Below are 26,840 nucleotides of genomic sequence, written 5' to 3' on the forward strand. Positions count from 1 at the left end.
CACTACACATGCTCTCAATGTCACTGAGTCAGACACACACACACTACACATGCTCTCAATGTCACGGAGTCAGACACACACACACTACACATGCTCTCAATGTCACTGAGTCAGACACACACACACACTACACATGCTCTCAATGTCACTGAGTCAGACACACTCAGACACCCAGAGGAGTGTTACTTTGGGATAAGTGCAGGTTGAATATAGTAAGGGGTGGTTAGGACTAACAGATGCTGGGGGGGAGGGGGACCTCACTGCAGCACCCCTAACGTCCTCCTCCCCCTACAGAGGCCACACGTCCTTTCCCCAGAAAGGCTGAGGGACTGGGGGAGGAGGATGAGAGGATTCATGGAAGCCCAGATTGGTTACTTTTTCAAACTCCATGTCCAACTCTCTAGGCATTATCTTATTTTCATCACCTTTCTGTGTTTGGCACATAAAACGGACCGACTTGGTGGCCGACAGCCGACCCACTCTGTTTCTCACTAGGTTCAGTGTCAACCAATCAAATATAAGTTGAGCCTCAGGGTGGACTTATTTTGAATGGAGCCCTCTTATCAAAAGTGATTAACGTGGCCAAACTTCGAAGACTGGATCAATGTTAACACGATCTAACACATTGTACATGCAACAGCAATCAAGTAAATGTACATGACAGATACGTGTGGTTATAGCTGTGAAAAGACCAATTACGACAGACCTGATTGTTACAAATTTGCTAAGGCTGCAAAATAGCTATCCCCGCCCAAAGCTGATGTGTTCCAAATTGGGCCTATGAGCCCACGTCTCTCCCTTCAAAGTATCTTTCTGTTTTATTCCCTCTCTCTTCTGCTCCCACCACAAATGGGTTTAAAGTTGGCGTGAGTGGTCGCTGTCTGGAAATCTTTCTCATCCTGTTTACGGTGGCAGATGTCAGCCCTCGACCACAGAGCTGGCTGGAGGCCCTTACTGCCTGGACACACAACCTCACATACTACCCTACTTTCTCCTCTTTCTCTCAGCCTCCTCTCTCAGCCTCTCTTCTACTCCTTCCTCTCCCTCCCTCCCAGACCCTTCTCTCCCTCTGCTTCTCTTTCTTTCAGACCAAAGGAAATCTAGTTCAAATCAAAATCATCTCCCTTCAGTATATATGCACAGATCTTAAGTAACAGAGTTACTGGGCCCTTCAGTCAACTTGGTAGAGATCAGTCTTATGCAACAAGAACACATATTTCCAATCGAAAAACTTTAATATCCGATTTAAAGCTAAGGAATTCAATATTTACAATATTCTCGACCTTATGAAAGTGGGGAAAAGACCCAATGCTGACGATGATTTTCAGAGTTTCATGCGTGTGAGAAAACAAATAATCTGTGCCAGACTGTGTAAAATGTGTCATAGTGAAATGAAGGGTTGAATATCTAGAGATGGTCAGTCTGTCCTTTTTGTTTGAGGACCAAAAGTGGTAGTTTGTTGTAGTTTTGGTCCAAAGTCCCTCCTGGCCCGCCCCTGGGCTCCTGCGTCAGCGGCACCTGCAGGACTTGACCACCATGTTGGAGAGCTGCTCTACCTTAGGCGTTCGGCCCATGAAGTAAACGATGGTCAGAGGCTCCAGGTCCTGAGGTACGCAGCACGGAGATGCCGACGCCTCAGGGTTCAGCTTGTTAAACAGTGACAGGATCTGTGTGTGAGGACAAGAGAAAGTACCACATGAAATATCACATAAAAAACAATGATAAGTACTGAAAACACTACTTAAAGGAATAGCTTAAACAAATTACAGTGGTTTCCTTTCCATTGTATGCTGTAGCGTTAAAGATTTCCCATCACTGGAACTAAGGGGCCTGGCCCGAACCATGAAAAACTCCTGTCATCCGCCAAAGCCAGATTCATCAATTGGACTGCCAGATGGTGAAGCGTGATTCAACACTCCAGAGAACACGTTTCCACTGCTCCAGAGTCCAATGGCGGCGAGCTTTACACCACTCCAACCGACACTTGGCATTGTGCATGGTGATCTTAGGCTTGTGTGTGGCTGCTCGGCCATGGAAACCCATTTCATGAAGCTGCCGATGAACAGTTCTTGTGCTGACGTTGCTTGCAGAGGCAGTTTGGAACTCTGTAGTGAGGTTTGCAACAGAGAACAGACCATTTTTATGCACTTCAGTACTTGGTAGTCCCGTTCTGTGAGCTTATGTGTGGCCTAACACTTCGCAGGTGAGTCATTGTTGCTCCTAGACATTTCAACTTCACAATAACAGCACTTACAGTTGACCGGGGCAGCTCTAGCAGGGCAAACATTTGATGAACTGACTTGTTGGAAAGCTGGCATCCTATGACGGTGCCACGTTGAGCTCTTCAGTAAGGCCATTCTACTGCCAATGTTTGTTTATGGAGATTGCATGGCGGTGTGCTCGATTTTATACATCTGTCAGCAACAGGTGTGGCTCAAATAGCTGAATCCACTCATTTGAAGGGGTGTCCACATACGTGTGTGTGTGTGTGTGTGTGTGTGTGTGTGTGTGTGTATATGTGTATATATATATATATATCTTGAAAAATACAGCCAGAATGATGCTGTGTTTTGCAAGTTATAAATCTTAAACTTGACTGCCGAATGCAAAACATTTTGGGACTATATAAACAATGGACTAACGAAACAAATACCAACATGTTTTTTAGGGTGGAGTTTTCCTTTAACCATACTGTGAGTGTGGTAATAAAGACATAAGACCTGAATGTGACATAATGTGATATAATATTTATGCCACTGTAGTGGTTGGGGGTTAACTATCCATGTTGTAGTGGTTGGGGGTTAACTAACCATGTTGTAGTGGTTGGGGGTTAACTAACCATGTTGTAGTGGTTGGGGGTTAACTAACCATGTTGTAGTGGTTGGGGGTTAACTAACCATGTTGTAGTGGTTGGGGTTAACTAACCATGTTGTAGTGGTTGGGGGTTAACTAACCATGTTGTAGTGGTTGGGGTTAACTAACCATGTTGTAGTGGTTGGGGGTTAACTAACCATGTTGTAGTGGTTGGGGTTAACTAACCATGTTGTAGTGGTTGGGGTTAACTAACCATGTTGTAGTGGTTGGGGTTAACTAACCATGTTGTAGTGGTTGGGGTTAACTAACCATGTTGTAGTGGTTGGGGGTTAACTAACCATGTTGTAGTGGTTGGGGGTTAACTAACCATGTTGTAGTGGTTGGGGTTAACTAACCATGTTGTAGTGGTTGGGGGTTAACTAACCATGTTGTAGTGGTTGGGGGTTAACTAACCATGTTGTAGTGGTTGGGGGTTAACTAACCATGTTGTAGTGGTTGGGGGTTAACTAACCATGTTGTAGTGGTTGGGGGTTAACTAACCATGTTGTAGTGGTTGGGGGTTAACTAACCCTGTTGTAGTGGTTGGGGGTTAACTAACCATGTTGTAGTGGTTGTCAGCGCTCCAGAGGTATGGGCAGCCCTTGTAGCCCTTCGGCTCGTGGATCCACTTCCAGTCCAGGTCCCGGCGGAAGTCGATGTAGAGAGATCGCAGACAGCAGTCCACGTCAGAGTTTATAAAACAGTTGGAAGACATGGAGAGAAAACACTCTCTCATTCTGATCCACACAGGCACTTTATCCATTTCAGGACTATAAGCCTCCAATAGATTGATTGCAACATTATTGATGATTGTAATATTGTTATGAACAAATGTGTAGTAATTATGTATATCAAAGACCAAAATAAAGAGAAACCTCTAAGTATCTTGTATGGTTGTAGATAACATTAAGTTTTTGATATCTGGATCTGAGGTGCTTACCCTACCTGGAGCAGGTGGTGGTGTCTGCGGTGGCCCTCTTCTTGCGGGTCATCTTGCCTGGGTTGTCGACCCTGTCGCTGGGCCTTAAGGTGAGGATGAGGTGGGGGGTCTTGGTACTAAAATCTACCTGGCCCTTAGCCAGCCCTGACCCTGGCCTCCGCAACTGCTGCTGAAGCAGCTCATCACCCAGACCTGAGGAAGAACAGAGTAGGACATGGAGGGAGAGGGAAGGGAGCGGAAGTGGGGGGAGAGGAGGAGGGAGAGCGGTCGAGGAGGGAGAGAGAAGGGAGCGGAAGTGGGGGGAGAGGAGGAGGGAGAGCGGTCGAGGAGGGAGAGGGAAGGGAGCGGAAGTGGGGGGAGAGGAGGAGGGAGAGCGGTCGAGGAGGGAGAGAGAAGGGAGCGGAAGTGGGGGGAGAGGAGGAGGGAGAGCGGTCGAGGAGGGAGAGAGAAAGGGACAGTGTTTTTTTGCAGTGGATGGGAAAATTGATCTAATGGAGACACATAATGGGAACATTTGTCAGACAGAATGCTGTGTCATGACGTTGCCCTGTTGGGTGAGGTTTATGATCCCCCATAAATACCTTTCCCCCTTTTCTCTCCACTCTACAGAATGGACTCTTGGAAAGCCCTTTGTTAACATAGAGAGAGTATGGTAACATCAATGGAACAATACTTCCCTTTCTCAACCAGCTGAAAGTGTCTGTTTGTACTTAAAGAATAGGATGTCAGATCAGTTGTTGTCTGGGACATTATATCTGATGATAGGATGACATAAATTGTATCTTGGAAAGTCTACTCATTCTAGTTAACAGATTCACATGGAATAGTTGTGCAATTTAAATGTTTAAATATGAAAGTATTTGTGAAAAGTTAATTTAATTTTAGCATCTAAATGAAATAATTGTTTTCATAAGTAAACTTTGCTCACTCAGTGGTCACGCCCAAGTGAACAGACATTGGTTGAGAACTATGAAACACACCCTTCTCTCCCCCAGTACAAAAGCCCGTTGACAGAAGTCAACTCAGTTCCCGATGACGTGAGGACTGGTGTCCATACGTTTAAAAGGGCTAATTTCAACTACAACCTAATGAAATTAACATTTACTTCCAGAAATGTTAGGACTGCTGTCCAAATGTTTAAAAGGGTGAATTTTAACGTGGAGGTGATGATCACCATGCTGGAATGGTGAATTTTAACGTGGAGCTGATGATCACCACGCTGGAATGGTGAATTTTAACGTGGAGGTGATGATCACCACGCTGGAATGGTGAATTTTAACGTGGAGGTGATGATCACCACGCTGGAATGGTGAATTTTAACGTGGAGGTGATGATCACCACGCTGGAATGGTGAATTTTAACGTGGAGGTGATGATCACCACGCTGGAATGGTGAATTTTAACGTGGAGCTGATGATCACCACGCTGGAATGGTGAATTTTAACGTGGAGCTGATGATCACCACGCTGGAATGGTGAATTTTAACGTGGAGCTGATGATCACCACGCTGGAATGGTGAATTTTAACGTGGAGGTGATCACCACGCTGGAATGGTGAATTTTAACGTGGAGCTGATGATCACCACGCTGGAATGGTGAATTTTAACGTGGAGCTGATGATCACCACGCTGGAATGGTGAATTTTAACGTGGAGCTGATGATCACCACGCTGGAATGGTGAATTTTAACGTGGAGCTGATGATCACCACGCTGGAATGGTGAATTTTAACGTGGAGCTGATGATCACCACGCTGGAATGGTGAATTTTAACGTGGAGGTGATGATCACCACGCTGGAATGGTGAATTTTAACGTGGAGGTGATGATCACCACGCTGGAATGGTGAATTTTAACGTGGAGCTGATGATCACCACGCTGGAATGGTGAATTTTAACGTGGAGCTGATGATCACCACGCTGGAATGGTGAATTTTAACGTGGAGGTGATGATCACCACGCTGGAATGGTGAATTTTAACGTGGAGCTGATGATCACCACGCTGGAATGGTGAATTTTAACGTGGAGCTGATGATCACCACGCTGGAATGGTGAATTTTAACGTGGAGCTGATGATCACCACGCTGGAATGGTGAATTTTAACGTGGAGCTGATGATCACCACGCTGGAATGGTGAATTTTAACGTGGAGGTGATGATCACCACGCTGGAATGGTGAATTTTAACGTGGAGCTGATGAGTCTCTCACCGTTGCCGCCTGCTATAGACCACCCTCTGCTCCCAGCTGTGCTCTGGACACCATATGTGAACTGATTGCCCCCCATCTATCTTCAGAGCTCGTGCTGCTAGGCGACCTAAACTGGAACATGCTTAACACCCCAGCCATCCTACAATCTAAACTTGATGCCCTCAATCTCACACAAATTATCAATGAACCTACCAGGTACCCCCCCAAAGCCTTAAACACGGGCACCCTCATAGATATCATCCTAACCAACTTCCCCTCTAAATACACCTCTGCTGTCTTCAACCAAGATCTCAGCGATCACTGCCTCATTGCCTGCATCCGTAATGGGTCAGCGGTCAAACGACCTCCACTCATCACTGTAAAACGCTCCCTGAAACACTTCAGCGAGCAGGCCTTTCTAATCGACCTGGCCGGGGTGTCCTGGAAGGATATTGATCTCATCCCGTCAGTAGAGGATGCCTGGATATTTTTTTAAAATGCCTTCCTAACAATGTTAAATAAACATGCCCCATTCAAGAAAATTAGAACCAGGAACAGATATAGCCCTTGGTTCTCCCAGACCTGACTGCCCTTAACCAACACAAAAACATCCTATGGCGTACTGCATTAGCATCCAACAGCCCCGTGATATGCAGCTGTTCAGGAAGCTAGAAACCGTTATACACAGGCAGTTAGAAAAGCCAAGGCTAGCTTTTTCAAGCAGAAATTTGCTTCCTGCAACACTAACTCTAAAAAGTTCTGGGACACTGTAAAGTCCATGGAGAATAAGAACACCTCCTCCCAGCTGCCCACTGCACTGAAGATAGGAAACACTGTCACCACTGATAAATCCACCATAATTGAGAATTTCAATAAGCATTTTTCTACGGCTGGCCATGCTTTCCACCTGGCAACTCCTACCCCGGTCAACAGCACTGCACCCCCAACAGCAACTCGCCCAAGCCTTCCCCATTTCTCCTTCTCCCAAATCCATTCAGCTGAAGTTCTGAAAGAGCTGAAAAATCTGGACCCCTACAAATCAGCCGGGCTAGACAATCTGGACCCTTTCTTTCGGCAGACTCGACAGCCTTGGTTTCTCAAATGATTGCCTCGCCTGGTTCACCAACTACTTCTCTGATAGAGTTCAGTGTGTCAAATCGGAGGGTCTGCTGTCCGGACCTCTGGCAGTCTCTATGGGGGTGCCACAGGGTTCAATTCTTGGACCGACTCTCTTCTCTGTATACATCAATGAGGTCGCTCTTGCTGCTGGTGAGTCTCTGATCCACCTCTACGCAGACGACGCCATTCTGTATACTTCCGGCCCTTCTTTGGACACTGTGTTAACAACCATCCAGGCAAGCTTCAATGCCATACAACTCTCCTTCCGTGGCCTCCAATTGCTCTTAAATACAAGTAAAACTAAATGCATGCTCTTCAACCGATCGCTACCTGCACCTACCCGCCTGTCCAACATCACTACTCTGGACGGCTCTGACTTAGAATACGTGGACAACTACAAATACTTAGGTGTCTGGTTAGACTGTAAACTCTCCTTCCAGACCCATATCAAACATCTCCAATCCAAAGTTAAATCTAGAATTGGCTTCCTATTTCGCAACAAAGCATCCTTCACTCATGCTGCCAAACATACCCTTGTAAAATTGACCATCCTACCAATCCTCGACTTTGGCGATGTCATTTACAAAATAGCCTCCAATACCCTACTCAACAAATTGGATGCAGTCTATCACAGTGCTATCCGTTTTGTCACCAAAACCCCATATACTACCCACCATTGCGACCTGTACGCTCTCGTTGGCTGGCCCTCGCTTCATACTCGTCGCCAAACCCACTGGCTCCATGTCATCTACAAGACCCTGCTAGGTAAAGTCCCCCTTATCTCAGCTCGCTGGTCACCATAGCATCTCCCACCTGTAGCACACGCTCCAGCAGGTATATCTCTCTAGTCACCCCCAAAACCAATTCTTTCTTTGGCCGCCTCTCCTTCCAGTTCTCTGCTGCCAATGACTGGAACGAACTACAAAAATCTCTTAAATTGGAAACACTTATCTCCCTCACTAGCTTTAAGCACCAACTGTCAGAGCAGCTTACAGATTACTGCACCTGTACATAGCCCACCTATAATTTAGCCCAAACAACTACCTCTTTCCCAACTGTATTTAATTTATTTATTTATTTTGCTCCTTTGCACCCCATTATTTTTATTTCTACCTTGCACATTCTTCCATTGCAATACTACCATTCCAGTGTTTTACTTGCTACATTGTATTTACTTTGCCACCATGGCCTTTTTTGCCTTTACCTCCCTTCTCACCTAATTTGCTCACATTGTATATAGACTTGTTTTTTTTTTTTTTTTTTTTTTTTACTGTATTATTGACTGTATGTTTGTTTTACTCCATGTGTAACTCTGTGTCGTTGTATGTGTCGAACTGCTTTGCTTTATCTTGGCCAGGTCGCAATTGTAAATGAGAACTTGTTCTCAACTTGCTTACCTGGTTAAATAAAGGTGAAATAAAAAATTAAAAAATCACCACGCTGGAATGGTGAATTTTAACGTGGAGCTGATGATCACCACGCTGGAATGGTGAATTTTAACGTGGAGCTGATGATCACCACGCTGGAATGGTGAATTTTAACGTGGAGCTGATGATCACCACGCTGGAATGGTGAATTTTAACGTGGAGCTGATGATCACCACGCTGGAATGGTGAATTTTAACGTGGAGGTGATGATCACCACGCTGGAATGGTGAATTCCGACCTGACCAGCCAGCGCGAGCTGGCTGATTATGGCAACTTGGTATGAACTTTGAACGACTTTTCACTAAAGAAGAAGTGAAACCTCCTAGACGTGGAGTTATCAACAGCAGCTGTAAACGCACGTGGCTTAGAAAAGGACAGCTAATCTCAGAAGAACGACAGGGTACTTTAATGTATTCGCTCTGCAACACTACGACCAGAAAGATTCTTCAAATGACAATGGCAATCACTGCTGGGTAAACCAGTCTTCCATCTTTGACCCATGTATCGAAGTGCAGCTCAGTGTAAAAATACAGTTGAAGTCAGAAGTTTACATACACCTTAGCCAAATACATTTAAACTCAGTTTATCACAATTCCTGACATTTAAACCTAGTAAAAATTCCCTGTTTTAGGTCAGTTAGGATCACCACTTTATTTTAAGAATGTGAAATGTCAGAATAATAGTAGAGGGAATTATTTATTTCAACTTGTATTTCTTTCTTCACATTCCCAGGGGGTCAGAAGTTTACATGCTACCAAATACTAATGGAGTGTTTTGCCTTTAAATTGTTTAACTTGGGTCAAACATTTCGAGTAGCCTTCCACGTGCTACCCACAATAAGTTGGGTGAATTTTGGCCCATTCCTCCTGACAGAGCTGGTGTAACCGAGTCAGGTTTGTAGGCCTCCTTGCTCGCACACGCTTTTTCAGTTCTGCCAACAAATGTTCAATGGGATTGAGGTCAGGGCTTAAGCCATTTTGACACAACTTTGGAAGTATGCTTGGGGTCATTGTCCATTTGGAAGACCCATTTGCGACCAAACTTTAACTTCCTGACTGATGTCTTGAGATATTGCTTCAATATATCCACATCCTTTTCCACCCTCATGATGCCATCTAATTTGTGAAGTGCACCAGTCCATCCTGCAGCAAAGCAGATGCAAACCGTAGTCTGGCTTTTTATGGCGGTTTTGGAGCAGTGGCTTCTTCCTTGCTGAGTGGCCTTTCCGGTTATGTCGATTATAGGACTTGTTATAGGACTTGTTTTACTGTGGATATAGATACTTTTATACCTGCTTCCTCCAGCATCTTCACAGGGTCCTTTGCTGTTGTTCTGGGATTGATTTGCACTTTTCGCACAAAAGTACGTTCATCTCGAGGAGACAGAACGCGTCTCCTTCCTGAGCGGTATGATGGCTGCGTGGTCCCATGGTGTTTATACTTGCATTGTTTGTACAGATGAACGTGGTACCTTCAGGCGTTTGGAAATTGCTCCCAAGGATGAACTAGACTTGTGTAGGTCTGCAATTTTTTCTGAGGGCTTGGCTGATTTCCCCATGATGTCAAGCAGAGGCACTGAGATTGAAGGTAGGCCTTGAAATACATCCGAAGGTACACCTCCAATTGACTCAAATGATGTCAATTAGCCCATCAGAAGCTTCTAAAGCCATGACATGATTTTCTGGAATTTTCCAAGCTGTTTAAAGGCACAGTCAACTTAGTGTATGTAAACTTCTGACCCACTGGAATTGTGATACAGTGAAATAATCTGGCTATAAACATTTGTTGGAAAAATGACTTGTGTTATGCACAAAGTAGCTGTCCTAACCGAATTGCCAAAACCTTAGTTTGCTAACAAGAAATTTGTGGAGTGGTTGAAAAACGAGTTTTAATGACTCCAACCTATATCTTGCATTTTTCTTTTCCGAATGGGCGGTTATTAGAATGCATACCTTCTCAAGGTCCGATAGACTCAATCCCTTTGTCCCTCAGTCTTCCCGCTCTTTCATTCAAACCCAACCCCCTTCCTTTATGTAACCAGCCGTCATATCTGGTTAGCCCACTAGGGGCTTTTGATGACATGATTAGTAACCGATGTGTGATCTATCCTGTGTATGTGTGTGTGTGTGTGTGTGTGTGTATATATGTGTTTTTGTAATTCTGTGTGAATATTTAGGTATTTAGTAAATAAATAAAGCCAAATTGTGTATTGCTGATTCAACTTATTAGCTAGGGTTCGTGCAGATAACTAAGTACCTACGACAATCAGAATGAGACCGATCGAGGTGACGATTAATAATTGACTGCTATTGATATTAAAGATCTTCAGATCTTTAAGAGAGTGGATTCGGAAGATAACTGCTATATATAAATGAAGGCTTCCGTGGTGCCCCAGCTTATTAATGGTTTAATTGTTGCATGGTTTAATTCAATCACGTCATTAACTAAGTTAGGTAATCAAATTGATAAAATAGCATGTCATAATTTTATAATAGTCAGAGACACGACAGCTGTGTGTGAGTTGAGAAGTTCAATCATTAATTAAAAGGAGGTATGCGTCTGTTACATAACATAAACAGCATCCAGCTCCTCGCTCTTATTGAACACCATGCTGTTGGTGGAGGGAACGAAGGTGCAGCACGGACAGTGAACACCCAGCTTCAAACCCAGGTTCCTCTCTGAAAGAGTGATATGGAGGATGAGATGACGGAGTAGGGGTAGAGAGACGGTGAGAGGAGAAAACAGATACAGTATAACCTCTAAATCATGTGTAGAGCAAAATCTGAAACATTCATCCAATTTACACCTCAAATGCTGTGAAGTAGATAAAGGGTTACAGAGCCGTGTGATGGGCTTGTCAACTTACCTCTATGAGCCAGCCAGTCTGTCACAGTGTCTGTGACATCCACCGAGAGCCACGGCCCCTTGGTCTGTGGGCGAACCGTTCTGGAGTTGATGTATCTCCAGTTGCCTCTTCTGGACCAGTTGCCTCTTCTGGGAGAACCGGAGAGAAGCATCAGTTCACAACTCCAGCAAACTGTGATACCAGTGAAGTTCTGAGATATTGTAACAACAAATTGATTGATTCTGACATTGGTTCATGAAGTATATGATGTTGTTGTAACCCTTTGTACAGGAAAGTAATATTGTAATACCTGGCACAGGCAATGTAATAGTGTAATATGATATACCATACAGTATCGGTGGGTGGGTTAAATCACTGGGGAAGCCAATCCAGAAAAAAAGGCCATATTACAACCTATATGTTCTGACAATTGCTCTATTTGCTTCATATGCTTTGAAACTGTGATATATACAGTGCATTCGGAAACTATTCAGACCCCTAGACTTTTTCCACATTTTGTTAGGTTACAACCTTATTCTAAAATTGATTGAAATCATTTCCCCCCCCCTCATCTACACACAATAACCCACAATGCGAAAGTAAAAACAGTTTAGAAAATGTTGCACATTTGTTACAAATAAATATGGATATCAGAGGGAAAAACGTCCACTATAGCAAAAAGGTCTGATGCCATTCTTTCATTCCTTGGCAAGAAAAATATTATCCAGAGCTGTGTGACAGTAACTTCAGTGTGCAATGCAATGTGTGTGTGTGTGTGTGTGTGTGTGAGAGAGAGGTGGCATGTGAGAGCTAGTGGGTGGTGTGCCACCAAAGTGATCGATGTGTGTTATTGGACATCTCCCTCATCAATTCAGTACACACACGTACACACACACGAATACATATTTCTGGAGATTTTCCCCACCACAAAAATGTTTGCACAGGCCTCCCTTCTATCCTCAGGTAAGTATCCTGTTCAAACATATTAAACCACCGTTTCATACCCAGTCGCTATTGAAAAGCAAAAAAGTGATAGATGGAGTTTGCTAATTCCTTGGCTTGTCATATTTGACTGACATGGTCTCATTTGTCTTCCCTTTAGTTATTTCTATAACTGTGACATGTCTCCTAAGTGTGTGTCCTACATAAATGTAACCCACTTGTCCCACTCCTAGAGCTTACTGAAATGTTTTCATTCAGTTATAAGAAATGAGTAGCCCAGTTATCCAGTCCCACCATGTCTCGGTCTTTCTCTCTCCCTCTTCCTGACAGTTTCATTGTTAATTACAGTTCAGAAGCCCGGGATTGTTAATCTGTCAGCGGAGGCTTTTATTGCAGTTTCCTCATCCCATTATGCTGTTATTATAGTTTCGGCTCCAAGGCTGTAATTGCAGTAAGTAGAAGGGATAGGTACGAGCGAGAGAGGGGGGAGGGGGGGTTTGGACAGAGAGAGAGAGGGATGGAGGTAGAGAGAGAGGGAGAATGAGACACAATCAGCCCAAAAGCTTGTGGCGGGCGGACAGGCTTTTTTTCTCTCCTGGCAAGGTTTCTGAAAATGATAACACTGCATAGGAAGATTGGGAACACTTTGTTGTTTCAACATGAACGTTACTGCTGTGCCCCAAAGCTTCAGACTGTGTGCCCCCCCATAGCCGCTCAGAGCAAATTTTTCCTATGTGGATCTAGGGTTGCTTGGCAACAGCCAGTGCTTCTGACTGTCTGACCTGGGGGTGAATGGATCAAATGGGCCTAGTGGTTAGTTGTGGTATTGCAATGCGTGGGTAGAAAAATACTTCCTCTAAAACAACTTATCCCTGGCTGGAGCTTTTTCTCTTTCCCTCAGTCCAAAATATAGTCATGGATTGCCACGTCATCTAGCTCTCAGCAGTTCTCCTGACCTGCAACAACAAACTCAAGGACATGGTTTGGTGATTTATCACAATTTGACATTACCTTTCATTCATGAGTGGATATACTACCGGTATGCATGTTTAACTGTATTGTAGGTCTGAACCTGGATTTATTTATCTGTGTAACTTAATTACAAGGGAAAGTATTTTAGGGTGTCAAGGAAACCAAGGAATTATACTTTGTATTAAATGAATAAATTAAACAAAATGATCTCCCAGATATTGGACAGCATAGAAGCATTCAGATCCGTTCTGTGGTTTTCTGGGGGCAGCGGTGTATTCACATCCCATTGCCACATGTACTATATAACCACTTCAACATATATTTCTTCCTATACAGTCTTGAACTGGATTCCATTTTTTCCCCCTCACTTCTAATGCCAGCAGTCCCATACAATGAATGGTTGGTGTGAGATGGTGAGATGGGCGAATGGGGGGTTACCGTATGGATAAGTGGTGTATTTCTCTCTGTACATCTAAGAGCCCATGTTGGGGGTAACCAATCCCCCCTACCACTCTCCTCTATGTCTCATCCTCATTCAGCAGCATGTTGAGGGTAACCAACCCCCCCAACCACTCTCCTCTATGTCTCATCCTCATTCAGCAGCATGTTGGGGGTAACCAACCCCCCCAACCACTCTCCTCTATGCCTCATCCTCATTCAGCAGCATGTTGGGGACCCCCCGGGAGATGGGGAACTCACGGCCAGAATCTGGGCACTGCAGACAGCCCTCCAGCACCTTCACCTGGACAGACAGATACACTTCACATCACCTGTGGTTACTCTTTGTGTGTGTGTGTGTGCCAATTAGGGCCAGGAAGATATTTGTTAGTATCATGGCAAGGAAACAAAACACAAAGCGGATTTAACTTCTTTAGGAAAACAGCCCTAATGTTGGAAACAAACATCATTATGTCGTCATCTAGAGTCACATGTATTTATTTCCAAGCTATAGCACACACTATTTTACATACAGCAGGTTTTTAAAGGACCAAAGAGTTTGGTCTGCTTCATGTTTTTATTTTTGCCATGGAAAACATCTTGCGATACTGGTAGTGTCACAGCCCTAGTGACAATAGGGTTATAGGTTACACAATACACTGTGTTTACATAGGAAAAGAATGGAAACCTACAATCACACAACCTACAATTTATCAAGCAGACTGAAACAGCCAGAGAGAATGTGACTGGGACTCTACCTAACATGACCACTAGATGTCCTCATATTCCCCTTGTAATAAAAGCAGTGTGCAGCCGATTCACCAAAATAGGAGTTGATAGAACTATGACTCAAGTAATGAAGACCAATATCAGGTTATTATTTATGGTGAACCTCACCTCCAGCAAAACCCTGTGTATTTTACACAGGAAGTCTTCATTCTTCTCATAGTCTGTGACCAGTTCTGCAGGTGAGCCCTGGAGAAGACCCAGCTGGAGAAAGACCACAGTTAGGAATTAGTATAAGACAGTAATATTGCCATACAACCACAATCACGAGAACAATTTTTGGTAAAACCTATCTGTATTAGTTAGACCAAAGAATAGCTGTAAGACTAGTTAACTATTCTACCTCTGTTGGATACAGTAGCTTTAAATGACTCAGTTTAAGAACCAAACGGTAGTAAACAGAGCAAACAACAAAACAGGAAGGGACCATAGAGAATGATAGATACCTCTAGTGGCCAAAAGGCTGTCTTAGCATAGACAAAACAATTGAGGGCATCCAACATTTTAATGAAGTAAACTGGGTGGGACTTCCAATTTCATTGGCTAATCCCTCCTGTTGTAGTCATGTCCAACTGGGTCATCAGGAGGAATCATCCAATAGTGAAGAATAAAATGGACTACTTTACAATGGAGATAGCCTCAATGGCACTGCCCATGCTGTCACCACTGAGGTATAATAATAACTGGAGACTGCATCAAAGATGTCTGACCATTGTTTAAAAGGTGATCTACTCATGTTTGCATACGCCGATTCATTGAACATCTCTATCCGGTTTATTACGGACCAAAATTACACGCGCAATAGCACTCAGTGTGCACAGGGAGCATCGTGAGCAGTGATGACATCACGTCATCTTAAAACATGGCAGATATTCGATGAATATAAAATGTTAGTATCTGCGGCTGTAAGTGATGGAGAAAACAAAATCAGCCTAAGCGACAATTATTTGAATTATTCAATGGATGTTTTGAGGACAATGTTTTATTTGGAATGTTCAAATCTGACTTCTCCATGTGGCAATGTATGAACATTGTCTTTCTGGGCCGTGTCAGGTAAACTGCAGTACTGAAGCAAAACTGTAGGAGCAGTAAACTGTGCTTCTAGACCAGAACATTGCCCCCTTGTGGACTACAGGAAAAGGAGCACCGAGCAAGCCCACATTCTCATCGACGGGGCTGTAGTGGAGCAGTTTGAGTGTCAAGTTCCTTGGCATCCACATCACCAACAAACTAACATGGTCCAAGCACATCAAGACAGTCATGAAGAGGGCACGACAAAACCTATTCCCCCTCAGGAGACTGAAAAGATTTGGCATGGATCCTCAAAAGGTTTTACAGCTGCAGCATCGGGAGCATCCTGACGGGTTGCATCACTGCCTGGTATGGCAACAGCTCGGCCTCTGACTGCAAGGCAGAACAGAGGGTAGTGTGTACGGCCCAGTACATCACCGGTCAGAGGAAGGCCCTAAAAATTGTCAAAGACTCCAGCCACCCTAGTGATAGACCGTTCTCTCTGCTACCGCACGGCAAGCGGTACCGGAGCGCCAAGTCTAGGTCCAAGAGGCTTCTAAACAGCATCTACCCCCAGGCCTGAACAGTTAATCAAATGGCCACCCCAGACTATTTGCATTGACCCCCCCTCTACACTGCTGCCACTCTCTGTTATTATCTATGCATAACTCTGCCTACATGTACAGTTGAAGTCGGAAGTTTACATACACCTTAGCCAAATACATTTAAACTCAGTTTTTCACAATTCCTGACATTTAATCCTAGTAAAGAATCCCTGTCTTAGGTCAGTTAGTATCACCACCTTATTTTAAGAATGTGAAATGTCAGAATAATAGTAGAGACAATTATTTATTTCATCTTTTATTTCTTTCATCACATTCCCAGTGGGTCAGAAGTTTACATACACTCAATTAGTATTTGGCAGCATTGACTTTAAGTTGTTTAACTTGGGTCAAATGTTTCAGGTAGCCTTCCACAAGCTTCCCACAATAATTTGAGTGAATTTTGGCCCCTTCCTCCTGACAGAACTGGTGTGTAAGACCTCCTTGCTCACACATGCTTTTTCTGACCACAAATTTTCTATGGGATTGAGGTCAGGGCTTTGTGATGGCCACTCCAATAGCTTGACTGTTGTCATTAAGCCATTTTGCCACAACTTTGGAAGTATGCTTAGGGTCTTTGTCCATTTGGAAGACCCATTTGCGACCAAGCTTTAACTTTCTTCCTTGCTGAGCGGCCTTTCAGGTTATGTCGATATAGGACTTGTTTTACTGTGGATGTAGATACTTTTGTACCTGTTTCCTCCAGCATCTCCACAAGGTCCTTTGCTGTTGTTCTGGGATTTATTTGCACTTTTCCCACCAAAGTACGTTCATCTCTAGGAGACAGAACGCGTGTCCTTCCTGAACGGTATGACGGCTGCTTGGTCCCATGGTGTTTATACTTGCGTACAATTGTTTGTACAGATGAATGTTGTACATTCAGGCGTTTGGAAATTGCTTCCAATGATGAACCAGACCTGTGGATGCCTACAATCGTTAATTTCTTTTGATTTTCCCATGATGTCAAGCAAAGAGGCACTGAGTTTGAAGGTAGGCCTTGAAATACATCCACAGGTACACCTCCAATTGACTCAAATTATGTAAATTCGCCTATCAGAAGCATCTATAGCCATGACATGATTTTCTGGAATTTCCCAAGCAGTTTAAAGGCAGTCAACTTAGTGTATGTAAACTTCTGACCCACTGTAATTGTGATGTAGTGAATTATAAGGGAAATAATGTCTGTAAAGAATTGTTAGAAAAATTACTTGTCATGCATGAAGTAGATGTCCTAACCGACTTGCCAAAACTATAGTTTGTCAACAAGAAATTTGTGGAGTGGTTGAAAAACGTGTTTTAATGACTTCAACCTAAGTGTATGTAAACATCTGACTTCAACTGTACATGTTACCTTGACACCGGTACCCCCTGTATATAGCCATGCTATTGTTATTTACTGCTGCTCTTGAATTATTTGTTATTCTTATTTCTTACAACTGCATTGTTGGTTACAAGCTTGTAAGTAAGCATTTCACTGTAAGGTCTACTACGCCTGTTGTATTCGGCGCATGTAACAAATAACATTTGATTTGATACATGAGCTATAAAATGGCACAGATACAAAGATGAGTCCTCTGTCTCTCTATGGAGCTACCTGAATCTGTCCAATAGAAACTCTGGCATTCCAGATAGTCGTAGTCATACGGAGACACTCACCCCATCAGCCGCCTGAAACAGTGTGCTCCAATCCAATTTGGGGATCATTCGACTCACGAAAATGGGATTGAATTCCACCTCACTCTCACCCCCATTGCCTGGGATCCGCAAAAAAATTGATTTTTTAAAAAAGCCTAAAAGAGCACTAGCTCTTTCCATGATAAACTGACCAGATGAAAGCTATCATCCCTTATTGATGACACTTATTAAATCCACTTTAAATCGGTGTAGATGAAGGGGAGGAGACAGGTTAAAGTGATTTTAAAGTCTTGAGACAATTAAAACATCCAGCCAATTTGACAACCATTGGGAGTCAACATGAGCCAGCATCCCTGTGAAACACTTTTGACGAATCTGCTTCCTGAGGGGGAAAGTGAGAAAACTAATTTTGTCAATATATATATGTATTTATCTACAATATCTATGATTCTCTACTGTGCAAACTAAAAACAATGCGTTTACATGTGGATCGCAAATGTCGATGCTACAACAGTGAATAGTTTCCCCCAAACATCAATAATCCTAAAACATCTTCCTAGCAGTACAAACTATTTTGTAAACTGTCCCCTCCAAAAATCACTAAAACCGAGAAGTTACGTTTTTTATATTGTTTTATTTTTTGTATATATTTTTCTGTACTTTTTTGTTGTTGTGAATTTGACCCCTTTTTCTCCGTATCCAACTCTCTTGTCTCATCGCTACAACACCCGTACGGGGCTCGGGAGAGACGAAGGTTGAAAGATCTTGTCTCATCGCTACAACACCCGTACGGGGCTCGGGAGAGACGAAGGTTGAAAGTCATGCGTCCTCCGATACACAACCAAGCCGCACTGCTTCTTAACCAAGCCGCACTGCTTCTTAACACAGCGCGCACCGTGCAACCTTGGTTAGCGCGCCACAGGAGTCCCTGGTGCGCGATGAGACAAGGATATCCCTACGCTGCAGTACAGCGCCCTTTACCACTGCGCCACCCGGGAGGCCCCATACACGTCATTCTTACAGGTAAATGGTAATTACAGACCTGTGACCAATACAACCCACGGGTCACCCTCACAAGAAACCACTAACCCACAAACATGCATTACACACACACAATTTAAACGTATTGAACAAAAAATAATGTTAAATGTTTTACCACAACCCGCCCCCGCCCCCGCCCATCTTAACCCTCTAGACACATCCCACCAACACTTATTTTGACAAATAATATGATAATACTAGTGTTTAACATAATTAGAAAATACAAAATAAAAAATGAAGGAAGGCAACTAATGAGACGAGTCAAGCAATTGTTCTGTTGAGAGGAAGGAACCAGACTGGCGATAAGGTCCAAGGCCCTGAGGGCGACCTCCTTGCTCTGACAAAAGAAAGTACAAATCAGATGACCAAGCGCTGGCAAGCATTAAACTCAAGCGAAGCCATTTGACAGAGAGGAAAGGACGTTTCTCTAGTTCATTCAGTTCATCGTCCAAATTCTCCCATGACTGCATTTAGTTAACACAACCAGGCCCGGGTCATTTAATTAACACAACCAGGCCCGGGTCATTTAGTTAACACAACCAGGCCCGGGTCATTTAGTTAACACAACCAGGCCCGGGTCATTTAGTTAACACAACCAGGCCCGGGTCATATTGTTAACACAACCAGGCCCGGGTCATATTGTTAACACAACCAGGCCCGGGTCATATTGTTAACACAACCAGGCCCGGGTCATATTGTTAACACAACCAGGCCCGGGTCATTTGTTAACACAATCAGGCCCGGGTCATTGTTAACACAGCCAGGCCCGGGTCATTGTTAACACAGCCAGGCCCAGGTCATTGTTAACACAGCCAGGCCCGGGTCATTGTTAACACAGCCAGGCCCGGGTCATTGTTAACACAGCCAGGCCCGGGTCATTGTTAGCACAGCCAGGCCCGGGTCATTGTTAGCACAGCCAGGCCCCGTCATTGTTAACACAGCCAGGCCCAGGTCATTGTTAACACAACCAGGCCCAGGTCATTGTTAACACAGCCAGGCCCAGGTCATTGTTAACACAACCAGGCCCAGGTCATTGTTAACACAACCAGGCCCAGGTCATTGTTAACACAGGTCAAATATGAACAAGTAAGCATACAGAGAGATAAGTATATTGTTTCAGGAAGGTGATCAAACTAAAAACAAACTGGTTTAAAACCAAAAGGAGGAGAGGCCAGGGAACCCATCATTGAACAAACTTATGGCACAAACAACGCTGGGGATGTGTGCTGGCTAGGATGGAACAATCCCAGAATTGTTTTTTAGGTTTTGATTAACAGCTATCTGTAAGGATCTCAGCTATCTGTAAGGATCTCAGCTAAGGCCACTATATCAGTCTTTCAGTCTCCATGACTACAGGAGAGACGGATATTACCAACCAATCCATGTGGACACTGATTTGGGCTCAATAGAATGATTTCCCAGACTCAGATTAAGCCTACTCCTAAAAATGCATGCTCAATTAAGGATCGCCATTCAAGGTGCTTCTTAGTCCAGGAATAGGTGTAATCTCAAACTGGGAAACCGGCCCATAGTCTGATCGACAGAAGATTGCGAGAGCTACTGATTAACATGTTTAATCCCACCTACCACGACAACAGACCTTATGCTAGACTAGAGCCCTGTATGCCCTTTGACAGCGTTGACATCTAAAGATGTAGACAACCCAGAGTGACTGTGATATGTTGACATACTAAGAAAGGGAGAGTATCCTCATCATGTACGCACTGCTGCAAGGATAGTGAACTGAACTGAGCTCTATTTGATTGCATTGAAGAAAGAGATACAATTGTTTTATCTTGATCCATATGGAACCACATAAAATACTGGGTGTCAATCACTCTGCAGTAGTTCTTTTTTTAAATTAAAACTCACGTTTTCACACATTCACTCCTTTCATCTGTTCACACACATAACAATTTCACCCCCATATCTTTAACCTTTCATCCCCCAGAATCATCATTCTTGGCCTTCTTCAGAGCGCCATTTTAAGAAGTCCTCCTTCCGTGCATCTGGCTTGATCTGGTTCCGGATGCCCCCCAGTAGGTTGGACGTTGCTTCAGAGGCCACTATTAGGGGACGGACCACGGTGGGCGGGATCTGCCGCAGGACACCGCCCACAGCACCAGGCAGGCCTTTCTGCTCATGCCCGCGAGACGCCACATCACATAGCGTCTGAGCTGTGTCCATCATGCCCTTGGAAACAGGCAGACAGAGGTAAGGAAGATACGTTTTCAAATGAAAGTGCTAAGCCTTTTGTTGTTGCTATTATCCTAAAGGGGTTGACTTCAATTAACTTTTATTGATTGATTTGTTGATCAGTAGAACACGTACTTCTCTGACGGTGTCATAGGCCTTAGCTACGCCCTCTCTGAGGTCGGCAGGCTGGTGGGCGCGGCGGGACCGGTTGGAGGGCGGTCGGCCCTCTGTGATGTAACGGTTCAGGGGGGGCGTTGGGGACAGGATGTCGTACACCGTCTCCGCTGTGGCCTAGAGGAGAAACCGCAGGAATATTACAACACTTCAGGAGAGTAAGGCACATCATAGCAATGGAGGAACCTGTATTACTTGTCCCAGTGGCTTCTACCCATACGGTTGATACTAGTCATTCAGTTCTTTCCTACATGAGGTAGGTATGCTAACCTTTTGGCCGCAATCTATGACATGTGACTGTAAGGTTAGTGTATAGGGTGTGGTACATAGGATGCATCGTTTCAACAGTTTGTAGCCAGCTGATCTGTCTGTGGTTAGAGTTCAGAGGTCAGTAGTACCTGTATGGCCTGCACCAGTCTGTTGCTGAGCTCCAGAGCAGCAGAAGCAGTGGAGGTGCCAAAGGACGCTGCCCCCCGCTGGAGGCCCCGGATAATGCGGCCGTCCCGCCTGTACTGCTCTATGGGCATCCAGAACAAGTCCCTCACTCCATGGACTAGAGAGAGAAAGTTACACAAAACAAATGAGATCAACACTAAATGAGGTTGTGAGAGTATGCTAGCTATAACCACACTGCAAGAGAACAATTCTATTACTAAGGTTATCACTCAGGAACAATAGCAAAGAAGCCAAGAAACAAAGATCACCAAACAAGTGACGTCCTGTCCTGTACTTACACAGCTGAACTACAGAGTGCATGGGGCCTAGACCTCCCAGAATGCCCGGCAGCTGGTTCTTCCTGATGTCTGTCAGCCACTCAGTGACAGCGTACTGAACCACCTTATCTACGCCTAGAAGTCTGTAAGGAAGAGATATTAGAGAAAAGAGTTATGAAAAAGACACTTGCTTCAGACTACAGAGAAATAGAGTTTGTGTTGTTGTACCCGTGTCGGCAGCAGAGTCTCTTCAGCTTCAGCTCAGAGCAGTTCAGCTGGGCCAGACCAATAAGAATCCCAGCAAACGTCCCCTAGGAAACAATCACATAGCAAATGTCACGTGTGTGACATAACAAAATATAACCACAGAGATGAGTTCACTGTGTTCGTAGTTAAATGTTCTTTGTCCTTTCACCTGCTCAATGACCACATGCTTGCCCTGGTAGTCCAGCCAGATGGGCACTTCAGAGGTGAAACGGAACTCCCTTCCAAAGAGAAGGAAAGACAACGTATACATAATGTCCACACATTCTAAATAGACTGTAGATTTACTCTTTGGGAGGATGAAGTTAATTACCGGAAGTAGATTGGCTGATCAGTGGAAGAGGTGGAGCCAGCGAACGAGGATCTCTGCTCGCTATAGGTGGTTTCTACAGAAGTGGTGAGGTCAGGACCCAGACCAGCAGTGGTCTCCGTGCCACTGACCCCATCCTCAGCGGGCTTCTGGGAAGGGTCTGTCTTCACTGTGAGAGGAAAGAGAGAAAAGAGAAAATGAAGAAAACAGGAGAAAGTATCAAGTGGGTGAGGAGGAGATACATGACACAGAGCACCATGTATGCTATGTATGATGTTCTTCCTGATCCATGTGACTCTACTTATTATGTAGCGTACAGAGAACACAGTGAAGGTGCTCACTCTCAGCTACAGGGTCCACAGGCAGGTAGGGGTTAACTCCAGCAGCCAGACTACTGAAGAAATCCTTCAGGAAGAACAAGGCATCCTGGTCGATGTTGAGTCGGAGGGGGAGGAGGCTCACTCTTAAACAAGACTCTGGACCACCTACACCAGAGTCTGGACACACCTGCAGGGCCTTCACTGTTAACTGGGACACACAGACATAGACAACACATTAGATAGGATTACAACAAACCAATCTCATAGAAAACTTTAGAATTCCCTTGGAAATGAGAATCATTAATAAGAACAGATTTTCACAACGGAAAGGAAATGATAAATGGCTTTAAAAAGCCTCTTCTCTCACCATGTTGGAGTGTGTCCTGCGTGGCATGCTCTCGCTGGTGTACAGGTAGAGGAACTTGTTAAGCTGGGACGAAGCCAGGCGGTCGCGTACCTCCAGCTCCTGAACAATGAACACCTGGCGGGACAGAAGCTGCTCCCCCACAGCCCCGACCCCAGGCCCCTCTCCCTCCAGAACCGGACCAGACGCAGACACCACCACTGGGTAGGACTCGTGTTGGAAGCTCACCTGGAACAGGAATGACATATTTAACTAAATGGTTGGAAACAACTACTGGAGCTTTTTGCTTTTGTTATGTAGCTTTTTGCAGTCTCCACAAAAGGACTGGTTGACACTTATGCTACACTGAACTGAACATATCCTTATGATGGGGGAAATGAATTAGCTTTCTAGTTTGTACGGAGAAAATAATCAAAGGCAAGTACTGTAAGGACGGACACACCTTGCACACACATACTTTTGTATATATAGGACATCCCTTCAAATGAGTGGATTCGGCTATTTCAGCCACACCCGTTGCTGACAGGTGTATAAAATCGAGCACACAGCCATGCAATCTCCAAAGACAAACATTGGCAGTAGAATGGCCTTACTGAAGAGCTCAATGACTCTCAAGGTGGCACCGTCATCCTTACTGAAAAGCTCAGTGACTTTCAAGGTGGCACCGTCATCCTTACTGAAAAGCTCAGTGACTTTCAAGGTGGCACCGTCATCCTTACTGAAAAGCTCAGTGACTTTCAAGGTGGCACCGTCATCCTTACTGAAAAGCTCAGTGACTTTCAAGGTGGCACCGTCATAGAATGCAAGTGCTTCTACACCTGCATTGTTGCTGTTTGGGGTTTTAGGCTGGGTTTCTGTACAGGACTTTGAGATATCAGCTGATGTAGGAAGGGCTTCATAAATACATTAGATTTGATGCCACTTTTCCAACAAGTCAGTTTGTCAAATTTCTGCACTGCTAGATCTAACATGGTTAGTTAACCCCCAACCGCTACAACATGGTTAGTTAACCCTCAACCGCTACAACATGGTTAGTTAACCCCAACCACTACAACATGGTTAGTTAACCCCCAACCACTACAACATGGTTAGTTAACCCCCAACCACTACAACATGGTTAGTTAACCCCCAACCACTACAACATGGTTAGTTAACCCCCAACCACTACAACATGGTTAGTTAACCCCCAACCACTACAACATGGTTAGTTAACCCCCAACCACTACAACCACTATGGTTAGTTAACCCCAACCACTACAACATGGTTAGTTAAACCCCCAACCACTACAACATGGTTAGTTAACCCCAACCACTACAACATGGTTAGTTAACCCTCAACCACTACAACATGGTTAGTTAACCCTCAACCACTACAACATGGTTAGTTAACCCCATGGTTAGTTAACCCCAACCACTAAACATGGTTAGTTAACCCCCCACTACAACATGGTTAGTTAACCCCCAACCACTACAACATGGTTAGTTAACCCCCAACCACTACAACATGGATAGTTAACCCCCAACCACTACAACATGGTTAGTTAACCCCAACCACTACAACATGGATAGTTAACCCCAACCACTACAACATGGTTAGTTAACCCCCAACCACTACAACATGGATAGTTAACCCCAACCACTACAACATGGTTAGTTAACCCCCAACCACTACAACATGGTTAGTTAACCCCCAACCACTACAACATGGTTAGTTAACCCCCAACCACTACAACATGGTTAGTTAACCCCCAACCACTACAACATGGATAGTTAACCCCCAACCACTACAGTGGCATAAATATTATATCACATTATGTCACATTCAGGTCTTATGTCTTTATTACCACACTCACAGTATGGTTAAAGGAAAACTCCACCCTAAAAAACATGTTGGTATTTGTTTCGTTAGTCCATTGTTTATATAGTCCCAAAATGTTTTGCATGTCGGCAGTCAAGTTTAAGATTTATAATTTTCAGAATACAGAAATACAGCTGGTATGATGCAAAACACAGCATCATTATGGCTGTATTTTTCAAGTGATCTACACTATATACACACAAGTATGTGGACACCCCATCAAATGAGTGGATTCGGCTATTTGAGCCACACCTGTTGTTGACAGGTGTATAAAATCGTGCAGACAGCCATGCAATCTCCATACTCAAACATTGGCAGTAGAATGTCCTTACTGAAGAGCTCAGTGACTTAAACGTGGCACTGTCATAGGATGCAACCTTTCCAACAAGTCAGTTCATCAAATTTTTTGCCCTGCTAGAACTGCCCAAATCAACTGTAAGTGCTGTTATTGTGAAGTGGAAATGTCTAGGAGCAACAACGGCTCAGCCGCGAAGTGGTAGGCCACATAAGCTCACAGAACACCATGCACAATGCTAAAGCTCGCCGCCATTGGATTCTGGAGCAGTGGAAATGCGTTCTCTGGAGTGATGAATCACGTTTGGACGAATCTGGGTTTGGTGAATGCCAGGTAAACACTACCTGCCCAAATGAATAGTGCCAACTGCAAAGTTTGGTGGAGGAGGAATAATAGTTTGGGGCTGTTTTTCATGGTTCAGCCTAGAACCCTTAGTTCCAGTGAAGGGAAATCTTAATGCTACAGCATACAATGACATTCAAGACGATTCTGTGCTTCCAACTTTGTGGCAACAGTTTGAGGCAGGCCCTTTCCTGTTTCAGCGTGACAATGCCCCCGTGAACAAAGTGAGGTCCGTACAGAAATGGTTTGTCGAGATCGGTGTGGAAGAACTTGACTGGCCTGCACAGAGCCCTGACCTCAATCCCAACAAACATCTTTGGGATTAATTGTAACGCTGACTGCGAGCCTGGCCTAATCGCCCAACATCAGTGCCCGACCTCACTAATGCTCATGGCTGAATGGAAGAAAGTCCCCGCAGCAATGTTCCAACATCTAGTGGAAAGCCTTCCCAGAAGAGTGGAGGCTGTTATAGCCCAACTATTAATGCCCATGATTTTAGAATGAGATGTTCGATGAGCAGGTGTCTACATACTTTCAGTTATGTAGAGTACATACTCTCCCTACCTTGGTGAGCTGGATCTCCATGAGCAAGTTGTGTTGACGTCCACCGCCTCCAGCCCAGCGCCACGAGTTCTGAGGCCGGGACGGAGCAGTGGAGCGGGACGGGGATCCACGCATCCCAGAGGGGGCAGAGCGACCCCTAGAGAGCGAGAGGGTAGGGGAGGAGAGAGCGATAGAGAGGGAGGGAGAAAGGAGCTTGATGATCAGTAAGAGAGAAATCTTCCAAATTCAAGTGCCTGTTGCTGGGTTGTGTGTACATGTGTGTACATGTGTGCATAGGGACCTGTTTCCATGCACATGAGTGTGTGTAGACATGGCCTTGCCCCCGAAGTCTCTTCCTCCGTACAGATGCCAGACAACAGACACCTCTCGTAGCACCACCCTGCTCTCGGGGACAGGGAAGCGGCTGGGGGCCCGCAGCAGGTCAGAGCTGCCCCGCGGCCGGGAGAAGTGGCCCTCCCTAACCCTGATAGGACCCTCAGCTAGCACTGTCACAAGAGGCTCCCCGTCTCTGGGCTGGGGAGGGGGTGAATTAATGAACAGGTTTAGTACTTAATGTCACAATTAAATTCCATGTGAACTACGACTAATAGGAACACTGGGACAGGAAGTTAAAAGTGAGATACAGAGGAAGGAAAAATATCAAATAAAAA

The 26,840-nt window shown here is 44.6% G+C and overlaps 2 protein-coding genes across 6 annotated transcripts in view; both read right to left on the minus strand.

Annotated features, from left to right (window-relative positions):
- Positions 1-1,216: 1,216 nt before the first annotated feature.
- On the minus strand, positions 1,217-18,269 carry LOC115129220 (transforming growth factor beta-2 proprotein-like). 4 transcript variants are annotated; one of them, XM_065018451.1, is made up of 5 exons: positions 14,845-14,948; positions 14,613-14,705; positions 11,385-14,019; positions 3,413-3,985; positions 1,217-1,667 (listed from the first exon to the last, which is right to left on the minus strand). In XM_065018451.1, the coding sequence occupies exons 4-5, from the start codon at positions 3,614-3,616 to the stop codon at positions 1,509-1,511; spliced, it is 363 nt and encodes a 120-aa protein (XP_064874523.1). In that variant the 5' UTR covers positions 3,617-3,985; positions 11,385-14,019; positions 14,613-14,705; positions 14,845-14,948; the 3' UTR covers positions 1,217-1,508. The 4 variants fall into 4 exon arrangements, with proteins under 4 accessions (XP_064874523.1, XP_064874524.1, XP_029515195.2 ...); XM_065018452.1 differs by lacking the exon at positions 1,217-1,667 and having other exon boundaries at positions 3,617-3,985; positions 11,385-11,512; positions 13,977-14,019; positions 14,845-18,269; XM_029659335.2 differs by lacking the exon at positions 1,217-1,667 and having other exon boundaries at positions 3,617-3,985; positions 11,385-11,512; positions 12,546-14,019; positions 14,845-15,786.
- Positions 18,270-18,363: 94 nt separating this feature from the next.
- The window catches only part of LOC115129192 (autophagy-related protein 2 homolog A-like), a 44,879-nt gene continuing 36,402 nt past the window's right edge, over positions 18,364-26,840 (minus strand). Inside the window, exons 30-40 of one of the 2 annotated variants that reach the window (XM_029659286.2) lie at positions 26,471-26,703; positions 26,191-26,326; positions 23,135-23,359; positions 22,789-22,975; positions 22,451-22,616; positions 22,289-22,358; positions 22,102-22,184; positions 21,895-22,016; positions 21,559-21,713; positions 21,122-21,277; positions 18,364-20,983 (exon numbers count right to left, since the gene is read on the minus strand). In XM_029659286.2, the coding sequence (XP_029515146.2) occupies positions 20,747-20,983; positions 21,122-21,277; positions 21,559-21,713; positions 21,895-22,016; positions 22,102-22,184; positions 22,289-22,358; positions 22,451-22,616; positions 22,789-22,975; positions 23,135-23,359; positions 26,191-26,326; positions 26,471-26,703 (1,770 nt within the window). In that variant the 3' untranslated portion in view covers positions 18,364-20,746. Of the gene's footprint in view, positions 20,984-21,121; positions 21,278-21,558; positions 21,714-21,894; positions 22,017-22,101; positions 22,185-22,288; positions 22,359-22,450; positions 22,617-22,788; positions 22,976-23,134; positions 23,360-26,190; positions 26,327-26,470; positions 26,704-26,840 lie in introns of those variants that run through there. The other variant, XM_029659288.2, reaches the window with a different exon arrangement.

This window comes from Oncorhynchus nerka, linkage group LG5 (genome assembly GCF_034236695.1).
Source record: "Oncorhynchus nerka isolate Pitt River linkage group LG5, Oner_Uvic_2.0, whole genome shotgun sequence".
In the NCBI taxonomy this organism is placed as follows: domain Eukaryota; kingdom Metazoa; phylum Chordata; class Actinopteri; order Salmoniformes; family Salmonidae; genus Oncorhynchus; species Oncorhynchus nerka.